The following is a 25,716-nucleotide window of genomic DNA, read 5'->3' on the forward strand; positions in this document are numbered from 1 at the left end:
TTTAGAGTCTGAATAACTTTTATAGTCTGTACAATAAATTTAACATTTAAAGGAATGGTTCCCAACGTTTTTAGCTTATGACCCCCCTTATGAGGTTTGTTTGAGTGATATATTTTTAATTTTTAAAGGAAAAAATATTCAATAATCCACAAGAACAAAGCAACAATTAGAGGAACATCTGAAAACAAATTAAACAAAGTTTGGTTATGAGAAATATCTTTCAGCTCTTACATCCTGTTAATTATCTAGTGACCCCTCAGGTTTGTGTTGTATCCCCTTGTGGGGGTCCCAACCACATGTTGGGAACCACTAATTTTGGGATTGTGTGTGTGTTTAAAAGTGCCCCTATACCAGCTGATAAATATTGATGTTGTTGTATACTGCTCTCTGATTGGTCCAGGGCCTAAACATGTTTATTGTTTATGGAACCCCATTAAACATGTTTGATAATCGTCCGTGTTGTTTTGTCCACCAGGGAGAAGTTGGAGGATAACTTGGTGAACCAAATGGAAACCATCGACAACGACCAGGGAACCGGCCAATCGGCTAACAACAAACCAGCCCTGATGTTTAAAATCGCATCTAAAAGTAAGAAACTGTCAGGCCTGCAGGCAGCAGTTAACACAGTGTACAAGTGGAGAAAAGATTAGATGATTTTAAAGGATAATAGAACCAGAAGGAGTGTTTGTAACAAGTAGAAAGCTTTTATTTTGAAAGGGCAGACTCTGTGGGAAATCAAAGAAGCGGAGGGGTGCAAACTACTGTTTGAGACCACCTTTCACTTTTTTTTACAACTCTGTTTTTGGATAAAAGACAATTTAAAGATAAAAACACTTTATATCTCTCCCCCACCCACCCCTTCAAAATAAAAGCCCCATAGAGTAACTGTATCTTAACAGGAGTCTCAGGATGAGGCCTATCATACACCCTTATTATGAAATAACCCCCCTGTGGACATCAGACACTCTCATTCGGTCTCTCTCCCCCACCCACCCCCACCCCTTCAAAATAAAAGCCCCATAGAATAACTGTATCTTAACAGGAGACTCAGGATGAGAGACCTATCATACACCCTTCTCATGGAATAACCTCCCTGTGGACATCAGACACTCTGAGACTCTCAGAAACTTTAGAGAAGGAGAAGTATGATATCTGAACGTGGTTCCTGACGTCCTTCAGCAGGTTTCATGAAAAAAGTTAAACCACAAATCAAGTTATGAACTAAACGATGCACCATCAGCATGTGAATCAATCTTGTTTACATTTTGCCAAACCAGGTATATTAATGACAGATTTGTGTCTTGTGTGGCTCCCCCTGTAGGTTATATAAGGAACATTTTTTAACAAACTAAAAAAGCTTAAATTAAATTAATTCTAAATTAATATTTGAATAGAGACAGAAATGAAAATGTGCTCCGTTCTTGATCAGTTGATCACAGTATTGATTATCAGTATTGGTTGGGTGTTTCCTGTCAGGATATCGGACGGTGGACGCTCTGCTGCAGCGGATGTTCGAGGCCGATCTCGACCCCGAAGACTTCGCTGAGAACGACGATGAAACCAACCAGAACTTTTCGAACCCGACGTTCAGCTCTGCGTAGACTTGAATGTACAAATATACAGTATATGAAGGGAACCAGATTCTATCATTTATATACAGTTTTATACTCCGTATCATCTCACATGTTTAAATCTGATGTTTATCCAGTGTTATATTTTTTATATTTCTGTCCTGTAGCTCTGTGTAAAAACACATAAAGAATATTGACAGAGTTCATGTTTTATTTATTTATGACCTCTTTGTGGCGGAAACACAAAACATAAAAAACAACTAAAGAAGTCGGATTTTATATAACAGAAGTGTCACAGTGAACACAGATGCCGCAGAAAGTGAGTCAGGAAAAATGAAGATATAATTTAAAAGAAAAATAAATAAAATATGTTGTAAAAAAAAAAAAGAAAGATTATCACTTTAAATGTTTTAGTTTAAGGCTTAAACACTTAATACTCCTACTGCTTATTGTTACTCGTTTCTCACAATAATAGTGAGGAGACCAAAAAGGGCATGCGTGTAAATTTAAAATAATATTATTCATAGTTTTATTAATAAAAAGAGAAGGACAAAAAATAGAAGGAAATCTACCAAAATCAAGTTTGAGTGAAATGTTTCCTACACGTTTGGAATCATCAGATTTTATTATTATACCAGAGGACTGCTTTAGGTCAGTATTGGTGAATTGGTCATTTAAAAAATACTTGAATTAAAAATCGTAAACATCAAATTAGTGCAAAATAAAGATCTTTGTAGAAGCCAAAATGTGTATTTAGACGTTTTAACTCACTGTGGATGATGAGTCGCTCAGCTGATGAAGACCGTGTGATGTGGTCAAAAGCTCCAGAACAAGCAAGTAAGTGGAGCTTGAGTTGAGATTACTCTTTCTCTCAGTACTTTTCCTGCTGATACTTTAACTACATGAAGCTGAGAATACTTGTGTACTTTTACTGCAAATACTTTAACTACGTGAAGCTGAGAATACTTGCATACTTTTAATTCCGATACTTTAACTACATAAAGTTGATAATACTTGTTCTTCTACTACTGTTACTTTAAAGTATCAGCAGTAAAAGTACACAAGTATTATGAGCTTCAAGTAGTTTAAGTATTATCAGCCTCATGAAGCTAATACTTGTTTACTTTTACTGCTGTTACTTTAACTACATGAACACTTGAGTACTTTTATTTTTACTACTTTTACTCACTTTAAAGGTCCCATATTATAAAAAAGTGAGATTTTCATGTTTTTTTATTAAAAAGCAGGCTTAAATCCTATATAAATACTATGAAAATATCTAAACCCTCAATCCACAGGGAAATACACACAGCCCGTATTCAGAAACTCTGCATTTGAAACAAGCTGTCAGGATTTCTGCCCATTTGTGATGTCACGAATATACAATATTTAGACCCTTGACACAATTTTAAACGTAAACATTCTAAATGTGTCCCAGTTTATTCCTGGTTGCAGTGTATGTGAAAATGTCATCAGCTGACAGGAAGTACCCATGGACCCAAGCTGTTGCCTAGCAACGCAATTCTGTTGCAATTCCGTCAAAATGTGCTAAAACGGAGCGTTTCTGACAGAGGGTAAATACAGGCATATTCAGGCTGACAGTATGAGGAAAATAAAGTTTTTTTTTAACATTACAGTATGTAAACATGTTCTAGTAGAAACACAAAATACAAGTATGATCCTGAAAATGAGCATGATATGGGACCTTTAAAGGGACTGTTTGTGACTTTTTAAGCGTATAAATGTACCGGGTCGGGACACATGCGCGCTCGCATATGCACGCTTGCGTGTGGCTGAAGTCTCTCCTCCTCTGCCTGCCTGCCTTCACTAACACATCGCGCGCGTTCTCGCCGTCTCGCTCCACCTCTAGACGTGAACGCGCGCTCACTCCACACTGCAGGAGAGTTAGTTTAGCTCTGAGAATATCTAGTGAATGTACAGTGGACGTTTGTAATAAATGTAGAAATAAATGCTGCAGCTCCTCCAGACCAACAGAGGTTTCCCGTATCTTGTGAAGTGACGGAGCTGCGCAGCGAGAAACGTTATCGCGTCCGTCCGGGTGCCGGTGTCTCCCTCCGGCTGCGGTCGGGAGGCGATAACGTTTCTCTTCCTGCTTCAGCTGAAGCAAGAAAAGCCAACACTAGGATCAGCAGTGATTCATGGAGAGACTTTCGTCTGGTCAGCTAACATTACTGCCAAGCAGGTGAAATATAGAGTGATATTGTGGTTTTAGCTGACGTGTGTCGCCTCACTGTATTGAGCGATGCTCGTTCATGTCTATGCAGAGCGAGCAAGCGCGAACCCGACGCTGACTTAACAGCCACAGGTGTCGCTGTTAACAAAGCATTCTTAAGGGTTACAAATAGTCCCTTTAACTACATGAGTACTTGAGTTGTGTGTGAGCAGACTCCAGGCCAGCAGGCGGAGCTCTGGAGCTGCAGCTGTAACATGGAGACACCGAGTAGGTGTGTGTGTGTGTCGGTGGTGTGGTGCTGATGCTGATGCTGTAGAGATGGAGCAGAGGGAGTGGAGGAGGAGGATCCTGCTCTGCTCCGGACAGAAAACAACATTCAGGTAAGAAAACAACAAACAAACATCAAGAAACTGATCGAATCAGCTGATCGAAGCGAACATCGAACAGCGAACATCGAACAGGAGAGCGAAGCGACGCGGTGCAGTCTGTTGTAGAGTCGGTGGGTGTCGGTGACTGTCGGTGGTGTGTGTGTGTCGGTGTGTGCGAGGCCACAGGCAGGATGTCGGATCAGTAGCATCTCATCAGAAAACAATCAATCGGGTTTTATTGTGTTTAATTGAGGATAAAAGGCGGCCGCTGCTCCGGTAGACCGTCCGGTGTCCGGAGGCGGAGGTTGGTATGACAACATCAGGAGAACGTTAGAGAAGGCCCGACGGTTAATGAAGGTGGAGGATGAGGCGTTCATGTGCTGGCTGGAGGGTGGGACTGGACAGCGCCAACTGCCTCTCTCAGCTGCTCCTCACTGATTAGAAATAAAGGAGCGTTACTGTAAAGACACAACAATAAGTACACTTCAGAGCATCCGCTCGGTATTATGCAATACACAATAAAATATAGTCAATTATATAAAAAAATGTAAATACATTTTTAAAAAAAATAAAATCAATCATTTGTTTACACTGGGGTTATGTTTTAAATGTCCTGAAATATATACAATATTATGATACACAATAAAAATATAGACTCAACTTAAAATTTAATTAAAAACAAATCAACAGGCAATATAACACGCTGGTGATTTGTTTACACAGAGTATGTTTTAAAATGTCCTGAAATATATACAATGCAATATTTTAATATAAAATAAAATATATCATCAAATATATACAGAGAAAAAATAAATAACAAAAATCAAGAAGGTAATAAAACACGCTGGTGGTTTGTTTACAGTGAGGGTATGTTTTAAATGTCCTGAAATAAATACAATATTATGATACACAATAAAATATAGAATCAACTTAAAATTAAATTTAAAAAAATCAAGCAGGCAATATAACACGCTGGTGATTTGTTTACACTGGGGGTATGTTTTAAAATGTCCTGAAATATATACAATGCAATATTTTAATATACAATAAAATATAGAATGAAATATATACAAAAAATAAATAAATAAATAACAAAAGAAAAGAAGGTAATAAAACACGCTGGTGGTTTGTTTACAGTGGGGGGATGTTTTCAAATGTTCTGAAATAAATACAATACAATAAAATATCAAATAGAATACATAAAAAACTTTAAATATCAAGTATGAAAACTTGCATATTTGTGTTTCTTGTCTAGACACTGAAGCAAATTCCTTGTATGTGAAAACCTAAATGGCAATAAACATGATTATGATTAAACCTGCAGTAGGCAGAATATTTTTGGCACCACTGGGCAAAAATTCCACAATAACCTTTCACCATTTTGTAATTCAAGTGTTCTGAGAGAACACTAGACTACTGCACCTCCTCATATTGCTCTGTTATAGCCGTGATGGGAGACTTTGACCACACAGGTAATTTCAGAGAGAGAGCGTTTCTATTTGCTGTTCATTCAAAGGAGGCAGCTGTCAATCACTCGTGAACTCTGATCAGATGGTCAAACTAGGCAGCGCTGATCAAATATGAATCAATATTCTGTTACTGTAATGCCTATTTCTCGCATAAAATGTTTTCAGAAACATCTTGTAGTGTACTGTTTAGCTGTAAAATGAGAATGTTTGCTCCGGCTAGTGGGCGGTGCGACGACAACATCCGTCTGGTGAACTCTGATCTATCAGATTGCAGTGAAACAGGAAATGCATGCTCAACTCTCTCCGTTGTTGGATCGAATATTTATACAGAAGTGTAACATGACCTTCAGACTGGGTGTAGTTACTCATGGAGGTACAAAATCAGAGGAGCTCTGCAACGTTGATTCAACCGCTGTGTGTTGCCAAAATATAAATTAATGTTAAACAGATTGTAGTTGCTCCCGGTGCTTCTGAATTGAATCTGCTTTGTACATAGAGTTGCATCACATTTTATTCGGTTATTGTATATTTTCTATTTAAAATCTGAATCCTAAACTGTCATACGTTTAAAGAAACAACCTTTTCCTGACCTGAAATGTGATGGAGGAAAAGTAGACCGCCTCCAAAGTAGGAATAGTAGCAGATGCTCTAAACTGGACTGAAGTAGAACTGCAGGAGATGAACTCAGAAACTTGAGTCAAAATACAATACTGAAACTGAGGAAAATATTTAAAGTGGAATCTGAAGTTGTTTCAGGCTGTTTGTGCAGAAATGAAAAGAACCTGCAGGCTCAAATAACTACAGAGCTTCAAACTGTTGAAACCATTCCCATACAATCATTCGATACCAGAGAGGATCAGGTGACACTTTATCAGTGTTTGTGGGGAAATTAGGTTGTTGGAGTCAAAGAAATAGACACCAGCTGAGAAAAATAAAGTAGAGAAAGAAGTATATTAAAAGCTGTAAAATAGAAAAAAATATATATTTAAAAAATATATTTGCAGACACGGAGGAGAAGAATCTCCCTAAAAATTAAACTGATTTATACAAAAATAAATGTCATATCAAGAAAACTCAGAAACCTTTTGTGGGCAAGAAAGTTACTCTAATCTTCATCTAAATATTCACATTCAATGTGATTTAACCCCCAAAGACACTGAACTGAATACAATGTAGTAATGTGATAACAGTGAAACGTACGACAGTCACATTTTACAGCTTACGTGTCGAATAAGATCAAAATTATTAGAGCTGTAAAATTAGTCGATTGTCAGAGAATTAATCGGCAACTATTTTGATTGTCGACAGTAAACTGAATATCTTTGGGTTTATGACTAATGTTGAAAAAACATTTGAAGACGTCAAATTTTAATTCTGGGGGAAAAAAACTTTTTTTTCACTATTTTCGGATATTTTATAGCCAAAATAATTCACTAATTTATTGGAACAGTAATTGGCAGATAAACTGAAAATAAGTTGCAGCCCTAAAGTAAATTAAATCAGATATTCAGTAAAGGTGAAGTATTGAATCTTCAGTTGTGAACAGATAAAAGACATCAAATTAAAATTCAATCGGCAAAGTTATCAACAAAACAGGAAAACATACAAATATTTAGATTCAGACCTCCTTTAATTTTATTCCAAAGATTTTCAGTTTACTGTCAACTATCAAAATAGTTGCCGATTAATTCTCTGACAATCGACTAATCTTACAGCTCTAATAATTTAGATTTTATTTATTTTGATATGATGTTTATTTTTGTATAAATCAGTTTAATTTTTAGTGAGACTTTGGAGAGGTGATGACACGTTTCATCAGAGGTAGTTTTATATTGAAAGCATTGACCGGATGATAGTATTAACTCATATTTAAAGGCAATAAAAAATACCAAACATATAAAAAAATTAAATAAATCATAAATAAAAAATCAGTTATTAAAAAATAAATAAATCATAAATTAAATAAATAATAAATTAAATAAATAATAAAAACAATGATAGTACTAACTAATATTTAAAGACAATAAAAAATATCAAACATATCAAAAAATTTAATAAATCATAAATAAATAAAAATTAAAATAATAAATAAAAAATTAAATAAATAAATAAAACAATGATAGTATTAACTAATATTTAAAGACAATAAAAAATATCAAACATCAAAAAATTAAATAAATCATAAATAAAAAAATCATAAATAAAAAATTAAATAAATCATAAATAAAAAATCATTAAAAAGTAAAATAAATCATAAATTAAATAAATCATAAATTAAAAATTAAAAATTAAATAAATACAAATTTAATAAATAATAAAAAAATGATAGTATTAACAAATATTTAAAGACAATTAAAAATATCAAATAAACAAAGTAAAGGAACAAAACTTTGACTTTGGAGGTGCTGACGCGTTTCAGCAGAGGTAGTTTTATTTTGAAGGCATTGACCGGATGTTGTGGTAGTGCGCGGTGACGCGTGTTTGACGCGTGTTGGATGCGGAGCTGCAGTGCGGACAAACAGGCTGTATCCGGAGAACCGGAGAACACCCGAAGAACCGCCTCTGACAGTCGGCCAGGGTCCGCCTCACACGGGTTTCTGGATCTGGTTTTGTCCTGGTTTTGACTCCCGGATCCGGTCCAGCAGCTGGAGGAGGATCAGTCCGCATCCTCCCATCCTCCCATCTTCCATCCTCCTAGGAGGACCCGGTTCCGGACAGCAGCAGGTCTTTCATGAGCGCTCCTGGACTCGGAGAGGAAATAAAACCTGTTTTTTGTGTCTCTCTGGGCTCGGTGCGTCCCAGTCCTGCAGCGGGTCTGAGGACTGGTGTGGTAGTACCTGGGGGTGGGACTGTTAGAGGAGACATAGATGGTGGTTTAGTCCTGCAGGGAGACTGAGGCCCAAAACCCGGCCCCCCTTTAGAGGAACGGTGGGTTTTCTGGACCGGGACGTTTTGTGCCGAAATAAGATCCCAGATGAAGATTCCCAAAAGGCGGAAAAGGAGCGGACGGTGCGCCAGGTAGGCCTGATCCGGGTCCAGGTCTGGCCCGGACTACACAGACCAGATCAGTGTGTGTGTGTGTTTGAATGTATTGATCCGTATCAGAAATGTTTGATTAGAATGTGTTTTGATTATCAAATTTTAGACCATGCAGGACTGATCTGAGGTTGTGTGTCTCTTGTGTGCTGATCTTTAATTGATTCATATAACTCGGGTCAGTCCGGGCCAGATTTATTGATCAGCAGGATGTGATGGTGCGCATGCGCATAAAACCACCCATGACTGTGCACTGCAGAGAGGAAAGATTCAATATGGGTGATGCAGAGAGGAGGAGAGAGAGAGGGAGGGGGGGTTTAAAACCTGGACCAGAGAGGAAGTGTGTCTCTGAAACATTCATTCATTTCATTTTACTGTTACATAAATAGGTCAAAAATAAGAGCAGAACAAGATTAATATGATGCAATAGGTTAAATATGTAGATTTACAGTCTGATGTACGGAAGAACTTTTGTGCCAAAATTCAGTCATGACAAACACTTATATCAATTGAACAATGATCAAAAATAATCCAATCATTAATTACAGCAATTTATTTTAGAGAAATCAAATATATTGTTGCCAGAGCAGAGCGACAATAATATGATGCAACAAAGGTTAAATATTTACAGTCTGATGTATGGAGCAACTTTTGTGCCAAAATGCATTCATGGCAAACACATAACCTCAATGAAATGAAGAACGTAATTTAACTTTTACATTAATTTCTAATCATTCATTAAAGCAATTAATTTTTGAGGAATCAAATATTGTTGCCAGAGCAGAGCGACAATAATATGATGCAACAAATGTTGAATATGCAGAGTGGCAGTCTGATGTACGGAAGAACTTTTGTGCCAAAATTCATTCATGACAAACACTTATATCAATCGAACAAGTCAAATAATTAGAAATTTAGAACTTAATTTAATTTTTATATTAATTTCTGACAGAAATGTTTGATCCAATCATTAATTACAGCAATTTATTTTAGAGAAATCAAATATATTATTGCCAGAGCAGAGCGACAATAATATGATGCAACAAAGGTTAAATATGTAGACTTACAGTCTGAAGTACGAAAGAACTTTTGTGCCAAAATTCATTCATGACAAACACTTATATCAATTGAACAAGTCAAATAGTCAGATAATAAAGTATTTAAAAATAAACAGTCAAATTACAATGTTTACCTTATTACTTTTTTTACTTCTATTATGGCAGATTTTGACATATTTTGCATTTAAATGTGTAACTTCTGGTATTAATTAGAGCTGTTTTATAACTCTGTTCAGACTCTGCTGGTGTTTCTGAGCCGTTGATAACAAATATGAAACTGTTCTGTGGTTATTATTCTCTCTATTATTCCATCTGATGTCAGATTCACCAAAACACTTTCAGTTTGAACTTGTTTTATTGAAGCTCCTCTGTTCACAGCTGGCTAGCATTTTAGTGGTTAGCTCTCCAGCTACAGTAGTTCACCAACAAACCCTTTGAAGAGACAAAACCGCAAAGGTTGACTCATTCTGTGGCGGCTATAGACCAGACCGGCACATACGGGTACTTTGCAAAACGTCAAGGTCGCGTCCCTGTTTAGGGAAAATATCCAAACAAAGTAATTCCCAAAGATTAGCAAAAAATAAAACCTAATTTGTGTAGAATAATCATGTTATACTATTGCAGTGCCCTGTTGGCAAGTGCCTGTTCGGTGCGTGTGCTGTATAGATGTATAAAGAGAACTGGATACAGCATTGGAGGCGGAGCCCCGTTCATTCCTATGAAAGTTGCTCAGTGGCGCATGAAGCCAAAATGGCTCGACTTCCGACTAGAAAAGTACCCGGATCTTCCGGCGATGTTCCGCATCCATTGGGCCCATGGAGCAGGCGCAGTAGCGTCCGCTCGGTCACTTGACTCGGTCAGGGGATCACAGCCATCACGCTGTCATCACGGCTTCTAACTCACCCTCCCAGCCCTCGTTCCAGCCTCGATCTGGGTCTCATTCACATGATCTATAACATAGATTCATTCCATAGGGCGTGTCAGTTACTGACAGTTAGCTTGCTAAGGTTGCTAAGTAATGTTATCTTGTGATAGTTGGAAGAAGGTAAAGAATACTGATCTCAGACCTGCTGTTTGCTTATAGTGCGTTCACATTTTAACCAACAGATGACGCTGGGGAGCTTTCCAGCCATTATATCTATATTTCCAACTGAGCCGCCCCACTAGCTGTAGTTTAAAAAACATCTTAATATTAATTTAAAAAAAAGAATGTATACAGTATATAAACATACAGTAGAATTTAATAGATCGGCCCCATTGTCACAAATACCTGATCCAGCTATTTGATTCAGTATCGGGCCGATATTCGATCTGGTATTGGTATCGGTTCATCCCTAGAGTCAACTGAGGCCTGGTGGGCCATCAGGCTAGCAATACACTGGGGGAAGCCCTGCCCAGCATCCTGCAGCAAAAGTGAACGGCCCATGCTGGACTCTGACCCAGAAGCCCCGCCCCTGCTGCTGCACAGAGCGCTGTTCGCTAAGTTTATTAATATTGAACATGTCGCGTGTCCAAAATTGCACCAAATTTGACACTCACGTGGGTCCCCAGCAATACACCCGCCAAGTGTGAAGTAGATCGGATGAACGGTTTTCGAGATATGCGAAAGACACACAGACAGACAGGCCGACAGAGATTCCTTGCTTTCTAGTTAGATTCCTTATTTTTTATCTTGCGAAACCTTAGATTTAAGATGTGACCACTTGCGGCGTTCAAACAAGACTAAAAGTTGAAATGATTTACACATCACAAAACAAACAGCAATGTGATGTTTGTCCTGAGCTAGAGGAAAGGTTTAGAGGTCACCAAAATCATTCGGCCTGAACCTCTGGGGAGCAGGAATATACACAACAAAGTTTATTCCAGCAGGCGAGCTAACCATGTTTTGGTGAATGTGGCTTCATGTGGAAAAAGGTCAATAAAAACAGTTGAGCTTCGATGATATTCGCTGTCTGAGGATCTGAAGCTGTTGTTCTTTAACCTGGTGTATGAAGGCCTATTCCTCTTTGCTGCGTCCCACTGTGATGTCACTGTGCAGGTCGGACGGCTGTGGCGGTTGGCCGTCTTCCTCCTCATTGTCTCATGGTTAACTGTGCCCTCTGTTTTGGCTTGTAGGCTAACACAGGAACAGGAAGGGTTTTGTCCCGCTCAGGATTTTTTGTAAGCCGTCAGGTTTTCCGGGAGCTCAGAACTATGGTGAGCTCTGACTGACTTCATCAGATCAAAACTGGAATGATGCAAACCCGGCTTCTGGCAGAGCACCCCTCCCCCTTCCCCCCCAGTAACAGGCTAGTAGATTGTAGGTGAAGAAGAAGAAGAAGAAGAAGAAGAAGAGCAGACTGAGGTTTGAAGGTAGAGAAAGTGTCTGTCAGGATGTTTCACTCTGATCTGCTGCTGAGACGCTGCTGGACCTCAGAGTTTCTCTCTTTTACACTTATTTAACACTCCAAATATACTACACTGTATACTGGATGTTAACGTACGGTACAATACTATACTGTGTGTTAATATACAATATCACAAAATATGAGATGATAGAACTTAATACAATACTGCACAATAATATGATACTATACGTTACTATACAATACGATATTACAATATGATACTATGCTGTAGGGGTCAGCCAGTACTATAGTATAGTACATATCAGTAATTACAAAACTATATTTAGCTATACTACAGTGTAAAAATATTGTACTATGCTTTATCATACTATACTATACTGTACTATATAAATGGTTTTGATAACAATATCCAAATATACATATATTGCTATACTACTTCATGTACATTACTAAACAGATGGCAACCTCCGTGTCTGAGAAGTGAAGCCAATGTTGAAGTGTCTTAAACTTGCATTCTTTTTAATAGCCAGCAGGGGGCGACTCCTCTGGTTGCAAAAAGAAGTCTGATTGTATAGAAGTCTGAGAAAATGACCCTACTTCCCACTTGATTTATTACCTCAGTAAACATTGTAAACATGAGTTTATGGTCTCAATCGCTAGTTTCAAGTCTTCAATACAGCATGATGCTCATTTAGTGAATTATGGTCCCACTTAGAGTCAAATAGACCATAAAGCAGGGTATGCTTTAGGGCGTGGCTACCCCATGATTGACAGGTCGCTACCACGGCGTTGTGTGGTCTGGGAGTTGTCCATTGCTTCTTACAACTTTAACCCTTTCACAGTTTGTTTTCAGTTTATGAAAGTTAATTATAACCTTTTTGGTCACCTGAAAATGTCTTATTCAGCGTTGGGTTGTACTTAGCTTCACCCTCTCGTGTCACTTCTGGTTGCAAAAAAGAGATGGCGATGGCCAAAATGCCAATCTCGAGGCTTCAAACAGTAGTCCACAAATCAATGGATGACGTCACAGTGACTATGTCCACTTCTTATATACAATCTATGTTACTTAACTATACAGTATATTGCTATACTATATCATAGTATACTAAAGTATTCTAACTATACTGCCCTCTATAACAATATATTATACTACTATATTACCATATTATATCAGTTCTGATTGGCCGGTTGTTAGACTTCCTGTTGCAGTGTAATCAGAGAAACTCTGTGGTCCCGCCCTCTGCAGTGATTGGCGCCTCAGCAGTGTGTTGAGGCCTGCAGCAGGTTTCACTACATCTCCAGTGTTACAGTTACTCCCAGCTGCTGGTCGCTGGTCAGCTGATGGTGATGATGGTGGTGATGCTGCTGCTGCTGCTGCTGTGTAACACAGCTGTATCACTGCAGGTGCAGAGAAGCCTCTTCCCCTCCTTCCCAGTCCGTCCAGTCCTCTGTCAGAGCTGGTCTGACTGGAAATCCAGCGGACACTCTCCGTTATATCTGCAGTCCGCCTGAGCTCTGCATGCACTGATGACGGCCCGTGGCATTGCATGCAGAACAGCATGATTTGGGGACTGACATGCATCACTTTGAACTTCAAATTTCCCCACGAATCCACTGAAAACTGATGACCATTCATGGCAGACATGTTGTATCAGAGCAGCAGAGTCAAACAGTTCAGCTCAGGTCGACTACCTGCAGAGCACTGACGTGACAAACGGGTGGTTACAGGTGAATGTAGTTTTAGACGGCGGCTGTGAGAGTGATGCTCAGTCAGATACCTGAATGCTGATGAACTGGGCCACCACATCCTCCACTACCAATCCATATTCAGTGTGAAGGAACAGAGTTTATGGTTGTCTACTTTAGACTAATCAGCTCCTCCAGTGCAATAATTTCTCCACATTGTTTGCAGGAGTGTCCAAGTCTTTGCAATGACCCCTAGAAATGGTCAAATCAGAAAAATGCTTGTAAATCTGACCAAGCATCGCCTTCTCTGCATACAATATTCAAGTTTACAACAACAACTATGAGCTCAGGTCTAGTAGCATTAAATCTTGACCCAAATATGTATAGGCCCCCGGGACTTATTTCCCCTGTAGTCGTCTTCTCAGGCAGAGCATTACTCCCAGGCTGTTTGGTCTCCAACAAGCTCCTCCAACTCAAATCCCAGAAAAGGTGTTTCTAACCAAACTCATCTAGCTTACTAGGCTAAGCATTTCATTTATGGAGCTTGTTGGGAGCGGTACTCAACTTGGGAGTGTACACACAACCTGCCAGGCCAATTTCAGGGGAAAAAATGACCCATCTTTCCCAAGTTCAACGGCATAGCTAGCTTTTTTTTACGAAATAAACCCTTATAGAGTGGTGCAGGGATGACTTATTTTTGAAGGCCAACCCGGAAGTTAGCATTGTGCTGGTTCCCGTAACAAAAAGCCAATAGGATTTTGTTCTTTGGGTTTTGGATTATTGCAGAAAATAAGCTCTGTGGCAAACACACGTTTATGGTACTTGCACGTTTTGTTCTGTAAGATTATCTTCACAAATGAACACCACTTTTATGATTTTTGAAGCGTGAATGCAATCGCCAGTAAAAAGCTAACGAACTACACCACGGTCGCATGAGCGCGAGTATACACAACGAGGCCGTGAAGGTGTGATGACGTTTCCGCTTTTTGAAGGCACGTAAAGGCTTCAAAATTCACAAGTGGGGTAACCTATTTATTGATGTATTTTATATCGTAGAACAAAACGTTAAAATCTCTTCAGCTTGTGTTAACCACAGACCTTATTTCAGGCATTTAACTGAAATAAAAATGAAACTAAAACCCATTCAAAAAACCCATTGACTTCCAGACGAGGAAACCAGAAGTGCTAAAATGCTAACTAATTTCCAGGTTTTAGGACTCATTCCTGTCGCACTCGATACCCAAATAACAAAACAACTTATTTGGCACCCCTATCAGGAAGAAGAAGACACAGCAGCAGTACTCATTTCTACTTTCACTGGAAGGGCTTTAGAAAATATGCTGAAACAATACCAAAACAATTAATTTTTCTAGGAATATAAGCTTATTTTTCTGTTAAACCCTTCCTAAGAAATTACTAGGAAATATCTCCGAAATGACAAACCTGTTAAACAAAGTGTTACTGAACTCTCTAATAGTATATCTAGTATATTGCACAGGTTTTGATACTCCATGCTTACGGTACATTTCAGTCTACCGTGAAAGTTCAGTACCCAGCCCTTATCACTATCAGTAATTATTCTATGTATATTGTTCCCTCTGAATTGTACAACCTTTACTGAAACCCTGTAATTCTCTTTCACTCTGAGTTAGATGTTCAGATTGATACCGCTCTCATGTCTGTACGCCAAATATGAATCTACAGCCAGCAGCTGGTTAGCTTAGCTTAGCATCAAGACCAGAAACGGGGAAACAGCTAGCGTGGCTCTGTCCAAAGGTGACAAAATCCACCAACCAGCACCTTTAAATCCCCCAGATTAACATCTGTAGAAAAATAAATTAATCTGTAGAAAAAAATTATGTGTCAAAAAACAACATGTTGTGGTTTTACTGGGGATGAGAGCCGTGACTGAGAGCAGTCTCTTCCTGGAGTCTCACTTATTTTGACTGGTAACTGGTCACAGTCAAGAAATAGTTCAGCACATAGCCTCTGTAAAAACAAACCCTCATTTGTATTAGGGCTGTCAATGTTAAAGCAAATTTGTTTTAACGCCACTAATTTCTTTAACGCATTAATGCAACTTACAATTTTTAGGTTGTCGCAGGCTCTGTTTTAAGGCTAGAGCGAAGAGACTGGCATCATAATGACACTAGAAAAGTTAAGGAATCCATTGGTACCAACCATGACAACCTAGCTTGTTGCAACGAAGGCTAAATAACTCTCCAATTTTACGCTACATTTTAGCAAGGAAAAACTGTCATAGCCATTTTAAAAGGGATCCCTTGACCTCTGACCTCAAGATATGGGAATGAAAATGGGTTCTATGGGTACCCACGAATCTCCCCTTTACAGACATGCCCACTTTATGATAATCACATGCAGTTTGGGGCAAGTTATAGTCAAGTCAGCACACTGACACACTGACAGCTGTTGTTGCCTGTTGGGCTGCAGTTTGCCATGTTATGATTTAAGCATATTTTTTATGCTAAATGCAGTACCTGTGAGGGTTTCTAGACAATATTCGTCATTGTTTTGTGTTGCTAATTGTTTCCCAATAATAAATATAGGCTATACATACATTTGCATAAAAAAAGCAAATTTGCTCATTCTCATGTTGATAAGAGTATTAAAAACTTTACAAATCTCCCTTTAAGGTACATTTTGAACAGATAAAAAATGTGTGATTCATTTGCAATTAATCGTAAATAATTATGGACAATCATGCAATTAAATATTTTAATTGATTGACAGCCCTAATTTTTATGTTAGGTAGGTGGTTTTTGTAACCTTTGGACAGAGCCAGGCAAGCTGTTTCCCCCTGTTTCCAGTCTTTATGCTAAGCTAAGCTAACCGGCTGCTGGCTGTAGCTTCATATTTAGTATACAGACATGATAGTGGTATGAATCTGAACATCTAACTCTCAAAGAGAAAGAGAAGAGGCGAATTTCCTAACATGTCAAACTGTTCCTTTAACTTAAAAATACAAATAATAATATTAGGTTGGTTAATCCCAGTAGTGTCTCTTGTAGTTCAGGTGGATCATGTTGGGACGTGTTGTTCCTGTGCCATGCTGATGGTTGTTAGTTCAGATGGTCGATTAGAAACCAGCCCGTTGTGATCTCTGATGATTCGGTGGAGTCGATGGCCATCGGGTCGTCGCAGCAGTCAGGATGAGAGCAGAGTGTCCGGCTGCTTCCTCTGCACACATGATATTTGCTCCAGTTACTGCAAATACCATCACACCCCCAACCCCACCCCAACCCCCCCCACCGGCCTGTAGCCTGATCCAGCTGAAGAATGGCTTCTAATGGCAGCCAGCCATCTCTAATGCCTGTTGTTATACTGGACTGCTGTGACTGTCCCAGCACAGGGCTGTGGTTAGACTGGGAGCCTCCCAGTACCAAAATGATGTGTTTAATTTACTGACTGTTCTGTCTTCCCTCCCTTCTTTCTCTCCCTCCCTCACAGATAAATGGCTCTTTTAAGCTGGGAGCTGCTCGTGTTCTGTCTGGCTGGCAGATGCAGTGCCTAGTCCCCGGCCTCCAGGACAACGCCAACATGAACGGGACGTCCGAGCAGGCCGACATCCTGCCGCCGAACTGCATGGTCAAAGACCGATGGAAAGTGGTGAGTCAGGAAACCTACCCTACCCCCAGCTCACTTTACAGATTCTGATGTGGAGCGTTAAGGCTTTGGATTTTAAAGTTTTAGTTTTTTTTTCAGAATTTATTGTTAGATTTGCTTTTTTAAAATAGATTTTTTTTAAAATAACGTTTGCTCTACGTATTGTTTTATATTTTTCTTGTTAGGGCCCGAGCACAAAAGTGCAGGGGACCCAACGGTGTAGGACAAAGATCAGATCTTACTGACAGAAACACAGAAAAATAAAAATGTTCCATTGTGAAAAAAAACTGTCAGCAATGTTATTTCATGTTTCGAGAGAGAGAACCAATGAGACGTCTCACACATTCACTGTTTCAACACATCGATCACACATTTACTGTGAAGTCCTGTTTACTTCACAGAGAGTTTCCACAGATTGAAGAAACAGTCCACATTTAACTCAGAACTCTCCCTGATGGTGTGTTCGAGGACACTCCAACACAGTCAGATGCTTAAAATATTGAATTCACAAGCTGTTCAGTGTTTTTAAGGAATGTGAAATCCAGATGAACAAAAATCCAATGAAGATGATTTATAAATGATGATGTTCAGCAGCTTCAGCAGCCTTCAACACCAGCAGGGAGGTGTTCTCATCTCTCAACTCCATCACCACCTGAACATAACACACTTTAACTCAAATATAACGGTGATGAAACACTGACTGTGATGGATTATCAGGTACCTGCGGCCAAAGGGAACAAAAGAAAGTCATGTGATGTACATGTAACCAGTAGTTAAAGGGCTAATACATATAAAATGTACGTATATAATTCATAGAAAAAACACAGCTGCCGTCCTTTGAGCTTCCTTTGGTTTCTGAAATAAAAAGTTATATAATACAGCTCCTGTCTCAGCCAATCAGATCGCAGCGTGGAGCCTGCAGGCCGTTTGCACTTCACTGATCAATTTACTGTTGAACCACTGAACCGCCAAGGTTCAACACGCACACACACATTTATATATATATACATGTATATGTACAGTTCAGAGTTTGGCTCAAAGACACTTCAGCAGGATTCAGCCGATGATCATAAACTAGCAAAGACAACAACAAAAGAAGGGATGAAAAGGACAAAAATGAAAACAGGAACAAAAAAGAAGGGAAGCTGGGACAAAGATAGGACAAACAGAACTGAAAAGGAGAAGAGGGAATGAAGAGAAGGAAAGATGGAAATAAGGGAAGAAAGGACAAAAAACAAGAGAAGAGAAACGATAGATTGGGGGAAGAATAAGAATAGAAGATAGGAAAAAGAGAAGAGACAGGTAGAAACAAGGGAAAACTTTTCAACAAACGAATGTTTTCAGTGAAAAAGCTTTAATGCTTTAATGTTGAAACTGAAACCAGAATAAGTGATTTCTGTTTTATTGATGATGGTCTTTTAGTTTGATGAAACTGTTGTAGCTCCTGTTTTAATGCTGTAACACTGAGATTATCAGACCGAACTGATCCAGAGTCTGTCCTGCATTCTGTGTCCCAGCTAAAGAAGATCGGTGGTGGTGGGTTCGGGGAGATCTACGAGGCCTTGGACCTGCTGACGCGGGAGAACGTGGCGCTGAAGGTGGAGTCGGCCCAGCAGCCCAAACAGGTGCTGAAGATGGAGGTGGCGGTGCTGAAGAAGCTGCAGGGTGAGACACCTTATTAATACTACAGCGTAGAAATACTCTGCTACAAGTAAAAGTCCTGCATTCAAAATATTAGAGGAACTAAAAATGTTGGAGAAACAGACAGGAGTACGAGCAGGTAACCAAAGCTATGTACTGATGTGGACGGGGCTGGCAGCAAAACGTATTTTAGACGTTTTAAAAAATCTATATCAGTTTAAGTGTACGCTATATTTAGAATATTTTCACCGCTATACCTCGCCATCAGACCCTTTCCAATGGAGAACTGAAGCCGTTGTATCCATCTATGCCTTCCTTCAAAGCCACCAGACTCCATTGAAAAAAACTGTAATTTTACCTTGCAGAACACGGGGGTTGCTGGTCTACCGCTGCCTCAATCAGTGAGATTGTTTTTACAATTGTTTGACTTTGGTGAATCCGAACTAAACGAAGTTGCACAATAACACAAACAAACTAACCGCTCAAGGCAGCTTTAGTCCAGCAACTGCCGTGTTCTGCAAGGTAAAATGACGTTTTTGTTTTTCAATGGAGTCTTGTTGCTTTGGCAAGAGAATAGATAACGCTTCAGTTCCCCGAACCGAAGTCAGAATTTATATGGAACGATCAGATGTTGTGTGTCTCCTCGTTTGTAAGTCATCTCTTTAGCATCAACAGGACCTGTTAGAGTTTCTGGGTGTAATTAAAGCTGCTGCTTTGTGGTTCTGTCTGGAGGACTGGAACAAACTGTGTTTTTGTTATACTTGTCTGACATCGGACATCTGAGACATTACAGGCGCAAGAACTGCATTCATTTATATGATCATGTTCATGAGAGCCATGTTTGTTGCTGTAACTTTGACAAAAAGGAAAGAAAAGTGGGACCCCAGTGGGAGTTTCTATGTTTTATGTTTTTAATCCTGAATAAGTTTTCACTGGTTCATTTTCAGTTTAAAGTCAGGATGGTAAAAACAAAAATCCTCCACATCTTTAATTTAATGCTAAAGATAAATGACGATGATGACGATGATGACGATGATGACGATGATGAGATGATGATGATGATGATGATGATGAGGATGATGATGAGGATAATGATGATGATGATGATGATGATGATGATGATGATGATGATGATGATGATGATGATGATGGCGATGATGATGATGATGATGACGATGATGACGATGATGATTATGTCACGGTTGAAAAGCAGCGATTATGTCACATGTGTGTGGGTCAGGGCAGCGCGTGATTGGTTGGATTATTTTCTCTGATTCACTCTTCCACCTCCTCAACATGCAGTTGAGTGATCTCTCACTCTAAGTGAAATATTCAAACCTGTTTTTTTTTCTTTAAATAACTGCATCATTCCATCATTCTCTATTAATGATGCTTTAGTGACACATGCTTTAAGCTCTAATTTAAGATCAATAAGTGCACCTTACATTAAAGGAGATTTGCTCATTGTTTTATTTAAACGTATCAGCAACACAGTATAAAGCTGTATCATCTGCATGAAGATGATTTTTGTTCTCAGACACTGAAGAGAAAATCTCATCCTTTATAACTGGCAGTTATTCAGATTTGGCCTTACCTACATTGACACACTGGTGTTGGTTTGATAAGCAGCTGTTACAGGCATCAAGATATTATGTTTCATGTAACTTAATTGAACTAGAAAAAAGACTTGTTTCTGCATTTATTTAATCCAAACCTAGTGCATGCTGGGTAGTATGCTAATAAGCTAACAATGTTTCTTAATTGAATCAGGAAACTAGAAATTTTAAGTTGGCTGACGTCACTGAGTTACTAATAACAGATTGAATCGAGGAAATTTTACATTGTGTCTGATGTTGTATTGCATTAGAATATTTTACAGTGTTGCAGATGTTGCATTAGACTATTTTACAGTGTGGCAGATGTTGCATTAGAATATTTTACAGTGTGTTGTGTTGCATTAAAATATTTTACAGTGTGGCAGATGTTGTGTTGCATTAGAATATTTTACAGTGTGACAGATGTTGCATTAGAATATTTTACAGTGTGGCTGATGTTGCATTAGAATATTTTACAGTGTGTCAGATGTTGCATTAGAATATTTTACAGTGTGGCAGATGTTGTGTTGCATTAGAATATTTTACGGTGTGGCAGATGTTGCAATAGAATATTTTATAGTATGTTGAGTTGCATTAGAATATTTTACAGTGTGGCAGATGTTGTGTTGCATTAGAATATTTTACAGTGTGTTGTGTTGCATTAGAATATTTTACAGTGTGTCAGATGTTGTGTTGCATTAGAATACTTTACAGTGTGTCAGATGTGTTGCATTTGAATATTTTACAGTGTGTTATGCTGCAATAGAATATTTTAGTGTGTTGTGTTGCATTAGAATATTTTACAGTGTGTCTGATGTTGTGTTGCATTAGAATATTTGACAGTGTGTGAGATGTTGTGTTGCACTAGAATATTTTACAGTGTGACAGATGTTGCATTAGAATATTTTACAGTGTGGCTGATGTTGTGTTGCATTAGAATATTTTAAAGTGTGTTGTGTTGCAGTAGAATATTTTACAGTGCCAGATGTTGTGTTGCATTAGAATATTTTACAGTGTGTCTGATGTTGTGTTGCAGTAGAATATTTTACATTGTGTCAGATGTTGTGTTGCATTAGAATATTTTACATTGTGTCAGGTGTTGTGTTGCATTAGAATATTTTACAGTGTGCCAGGTGTTGTGTTGCATTAGAATATTTTACAGTGTGTTGTGTTGCAGTAGAATATTTTACAGTGTGTTAGGTGTTGTGTTGCATTAAAATATTTTACAGTGTGTCAAATGTTGTGTTGCATTAGAATATTTTACAGTGTGCCAGGTGTTGTGTTGCATTAGAATATTTTACAGTGTGTTGTGTTGCAGTAGAATATTTTACAGTGTGTTAGGTGTTGTGTTGCATTAAAATATTTTACAGTGTGTCAAATGTTGTGTTGCATTAGAATATTTTACAGTGCCAGATGTTGTGTTGCATTAGAATATTTTACAGTGTGTCTGATGTTGTGTTGCATTAGGACGTTTTACAGTGTGTCAGATGTTGTGTTGCAGTAGAATATTTTACATTGTGTCAGATGTTGTGTTGCATTAGAATATTTTACATTGTGTCAGATGTTGTGTTGCATTAGAATATTTTACATTGTGTCAGGTGTTGTGTTGCATTAGAATATTTTACAGTGTGGCAGATGTTGCATTAGATTATTTTACAGTGTGTTGTGTTGCATTAGAATATTTTACAGTGTGGTAGATGTTGCATTAGAATATTTTACAGTGTGTCTGATGTTGTGTTGCATTAGAATATTTTACAGTGTGGTAGATGTTGCATTAGAATATTTTACAGTGTGTCTGATGTTGTGTTGCATTAGATTATTTTACAGTGTGTTGTGTTGCATTAAAATATTTTACAGTGTGGTAGATGTTGCATTAGAATATTTTACAGTGTGTCTGATGTTGTGTTGCATTAGAATATTTTACATTGTGTCAGGTGTTGAGTTGCATTAGAATATTTTACAGTGTGGCAGATGTTGCATTAGAATATTTTACATTGTGTCAGGTGTTGTGTTGCATTATAATATTTTAGTGTGTCAGATGTTGTTTTGCATTATAATATTTTACAGTCTGTCAGGTGTTGTGTTGCATTAGGACGTTTTACAGTGTGATTTACCCTCTGCTCTTTTCTTTTCCAGGTAAAAACCACGTCTGTAAATTTATCGGCTGCGGGAGAAACGACAAGTTCAACTACGTGGTCATGCAGCTTCAGGTGAGTCAGAGTGCACTGAACACTGAAAGCTACATGGACCTATAAAGGCTTTTATTGTGAAGTATATACTGTAAATATAAACTAGACAGAAACAGATTATAGCATTCAACAACCTCTGGTTTTGACAGTAAGCTTATCACAAAGACTCATGGGAATTATAGTCGTTGAGTATCGATAAAATGATCATTGTTTTAACTGTTTTAGTGAGGTGCCACCGCAGTGAATGGCAGCTTGTTTGCCTCCACTATAGTTTCTCTCCATGTTGTTGCTAAGCGACCGTCCCCGCGTTCTTGCAGGGGCGTAACCTGGCCGACCTGCGGAGGAGTCAGCCCAGAGGGACCTTCACCATGAGCACCACGCTGCGGCTCGGGAAGCAGATCCTGGAGTCCATTGAAGCCATTCACTCAGTGGGCTTTCTGCACCGAGACATCAAACCGGTACGATGGAAACCAGCTCTCTCTGCTGGCTTTTCTTTTCTTCAACGGTCCTTTTAAAGAAGGATGCCGTTGTAGTTTTTCTTCTGTGGTTTCACACATGATGTTAGGGAGGGAGTTGATCTGAAGCTTTTGATTGACACCTGATCTGAGGAGCCGATTGGCTGTTGCTACAAAATCTGTGATCTTATTTAACTGGGTAGAGTTTTTATTGTGTGTCAAAAATGTATTTGGAGAAAAGAGAATTTTTGATATTTAAATGCACCAAAATGCATTTATAATTTATGGCATAAAATAATACATAAATAAGTTTATATTATAATAATAAATCCAGAGAAAAACAGAGTAACACGTTTTTAGTCACGGTGACACTTTTTTGTTAAAATAAATTAATGAAAGTCAAGACAAAAGTTTTAATATTATGAACTGTCAAAAATAATCAGGAAAGCAGAAAAAATATAAATTAACAGTTAGACTTAATATTGTTTTTATTTATGTAATTTACTGCAGTGGGTGTTAAAAAAAAACAACTCTTTTTATAATTATTTCTTATATAAAATTGGTACAAAATTCTAATAAACATATTGCCTAAGAAATGAAGGACTTTTTTTACAGTCAGACTGTTTTCAGTGTTATGTACTCACTTTTTAAAAAACAACAACTTTTAAACCAAAAATATAAATCACTTGTCTGCGTGTGAAGATGGTCGACAACAATTTTGTCAATAATTTGATCGAACTAGGTCTATTCGTTTTTTAGGTTTTTATCAGTGCAGTGCAGTGCAGGGAAGATTTAGCTTTTAAAACCTGATTTTATGTGAATGTTCTAATGTTTCGAAGCTCAGTTGTAAACAGAAAAAGCAACCGTTAACGGTGAAGACTGACGAGGATGTTCCTGCTGAATACATTTACATATTAATGAGCAGAGCTGGAACAAAAGCTGGAGGACAAACAGTGATGAGGTTGGTGGATAAGGAAGGTCAGAGTGAGGAAGAACAACCTGCAGACCGTCTGCTCAGCTTCACCGCCATCGTGCTTATTAATGTGATCCAGTTCAGTCTGGAAAAACTTTATTGATACACTTCACTTCACAGACTCACAGTATTTTCATCAACGTCTCTTTGTTTCACGTTCGTCACAAAGTTATAATGATCCAACAGACGCTTCAGTAAGGAGGGAAGTTTGAGCTGAGGTGTTTCTGTCTTGTTTTGTTCCTGCAGTCAAACTTTGCAATGGGCCGGCTTCCCTCCACCTACAGGAAGTGCTACATGCTGGACTTCGGTCTGGCGCGGCAGTACACCAACACCACCGGAGAGGTCCGACCGGTAAGAAACTTTATTGACAACATCCGTGCTGACAGTATATCACCAGAGGGGCTGAAAAAAAATAACATTTTATTAACAGTTAATGTCCTAAAATTCTGCATCATATCAGAGGACGTATTTCCAGATGTTGATCCCCTGTCGTTGTTGTATGGAAGACCCATCCTGCCATCAATGAACATTTAGAAATAGTAAAAATATAAATTGTCATAATCTTATAACTGTGATTTACAATGTTTAATTTTTACACTTGAGCCAAAATTATGAGCTAGCTTATCATAATAATGTCTTTGTAAAGATTTTTTTGTTTTCAGTACCAGCATCTATAAAATTATTTTAATTTGTAAGTCATAGATGTTCGATATTATCTCGTAATTTTAACATTTTATTTCACAGTTATAAACTAAAAGAGCATTTTATGTTCTGGAATAAAAGACAGGATGATAAAAACAAAGGAAATCAGATAAATATTAGAAACAAAATGCAAATTAATGTTTTATATTTTCACAATGATTGAGTTTGTCATACTTAAAAAAACAAATCTGGATGAAAGACTATTTTATAATTATAAATTCTTTGATTTCAATTATTAGTTTTGTTTAAAGAAGAGTGAATTAAAATGATGAGAAATTGAGTTAAATTTATGATTGATATCTCATTATGAAATATTAGGACAAAGAGTTGACTAAGTCATACTTAAATTTTTAAATTATAATTTGTACTTCCAAATAAAATGTATATATACATAAATAAATAAAAAATGTAATGGTCATGAGACATTTTACTTATTATTTTCATATTTTCATCATTTTTAAATAAAATATGTTTGACATTAATACATATAATAAATAAAGAAAATATTTGTTATGGTATTGAGAAATTTTTACTTGTTATTATTTTCATATTTTGATCATTTTTATTTTTATTTTTCATTTTCATTTTTTTATTGTAGCAGGGAATGGTCTTCCATACTTATACAATCTGTTATCTCTATTTTCCTCTGATGTGGTTTGTGTTTCAGTTTCCTTTAAGGTGCTTAAAAAATAAACTGAATCATAAAAGCTAAAAAAAAAAAAAAAAAAAAAGAAGCAGACAGACAGGGTGTGTTTGCTGCATTGCAGCACATTAGTTCAATAGATCGCTGTAGACAGTGAGTCTGTT

The 25,716-nt window shown here is 37.9% G+C and overlaps 2 protein-coding genes across 5 annotated transcripts in view; both read left to right on the top strand.

Moving 5' to 3' along the window:
• The window catches only part of tpcn3 (two pore segment channel 3), a 28,408-nt gene extending 26,635 nt beyond the window's left edge, over positions 1-1,773 (top strand). For both annotated transcript variants that reach the window (XR_012593271.1, XM_074629789.1), the window contains exons 18-19: positions 476-588; positions 1,477-1,773. Coding sequence is in view for 1 of the 2 variants with exons in the window: in XM_074629789.1 (XP_074485890.1) it covers positions 476-588; positions 1,477-1,601 (238 nt within the window). In the remaining variant the exon portion in view is untranslated. The remainder of the gene's footprint in view (positions 1-475; positions 589-1,476) is intronic.
• A 2,263-nt stretch (positions 1,774-4,036) lies between these two features.
• The window catches only part of ttbk1a (tau tubulin kinase 1a), a 57,311-nt gene continuing 35,631 nt past the window's right edge, over positions 4,037-25,716 (top strand). The window contains exons 1-6 of one of the 3 annotated variants that reach the window (XM_074629785.1): positions 4,037-4,145; positions 17,199-17,357; positions 18,872-19,019; positions 22,727-22,800; positions 23,097-23,237; positions 24,454-24,558. In XM_074629785.1, coding sequence (XP_074485886.1) covers positions 17,250-17,357; positions 18,872-19,019; positions 22,727-22,800; positions 23,097-23,237; positions 24,454-24,558 — 576 coding nt within the window. In that variant the 5' untranslated portion in view covers positions 4,037-4,145; positions 17,199-17,249. Of the gene's footprint in view, positions 4,146-8,484; positions 8,621-11,835; positions 11,893-17,198; positions 17,358-18,871; positions 19,020-22,726; positions 22,801-23,096; positions 23,238-24,453; positions 24,559-25,716 lie in introns of those variants that run through there. The other 2 variants (XM_074629786.1, XM_074629784.1) reach the window with 2 other exon arrangements.

Source organism: Sebastes fasciatus, chromosome 3 (assembly GCF_043250625.1).
Source record: "Sebastes fasciatus isolate fSebFas1 chromosome 3, fSebFas1.pri, whole genome shotgun sequence".
Taxonomy (NCBI): Eukaryota; Metazoa; Chordata; class Actinopteri; order Perciformes; family Sebastidae; genus Sebastes; species Sebastes fasciatus.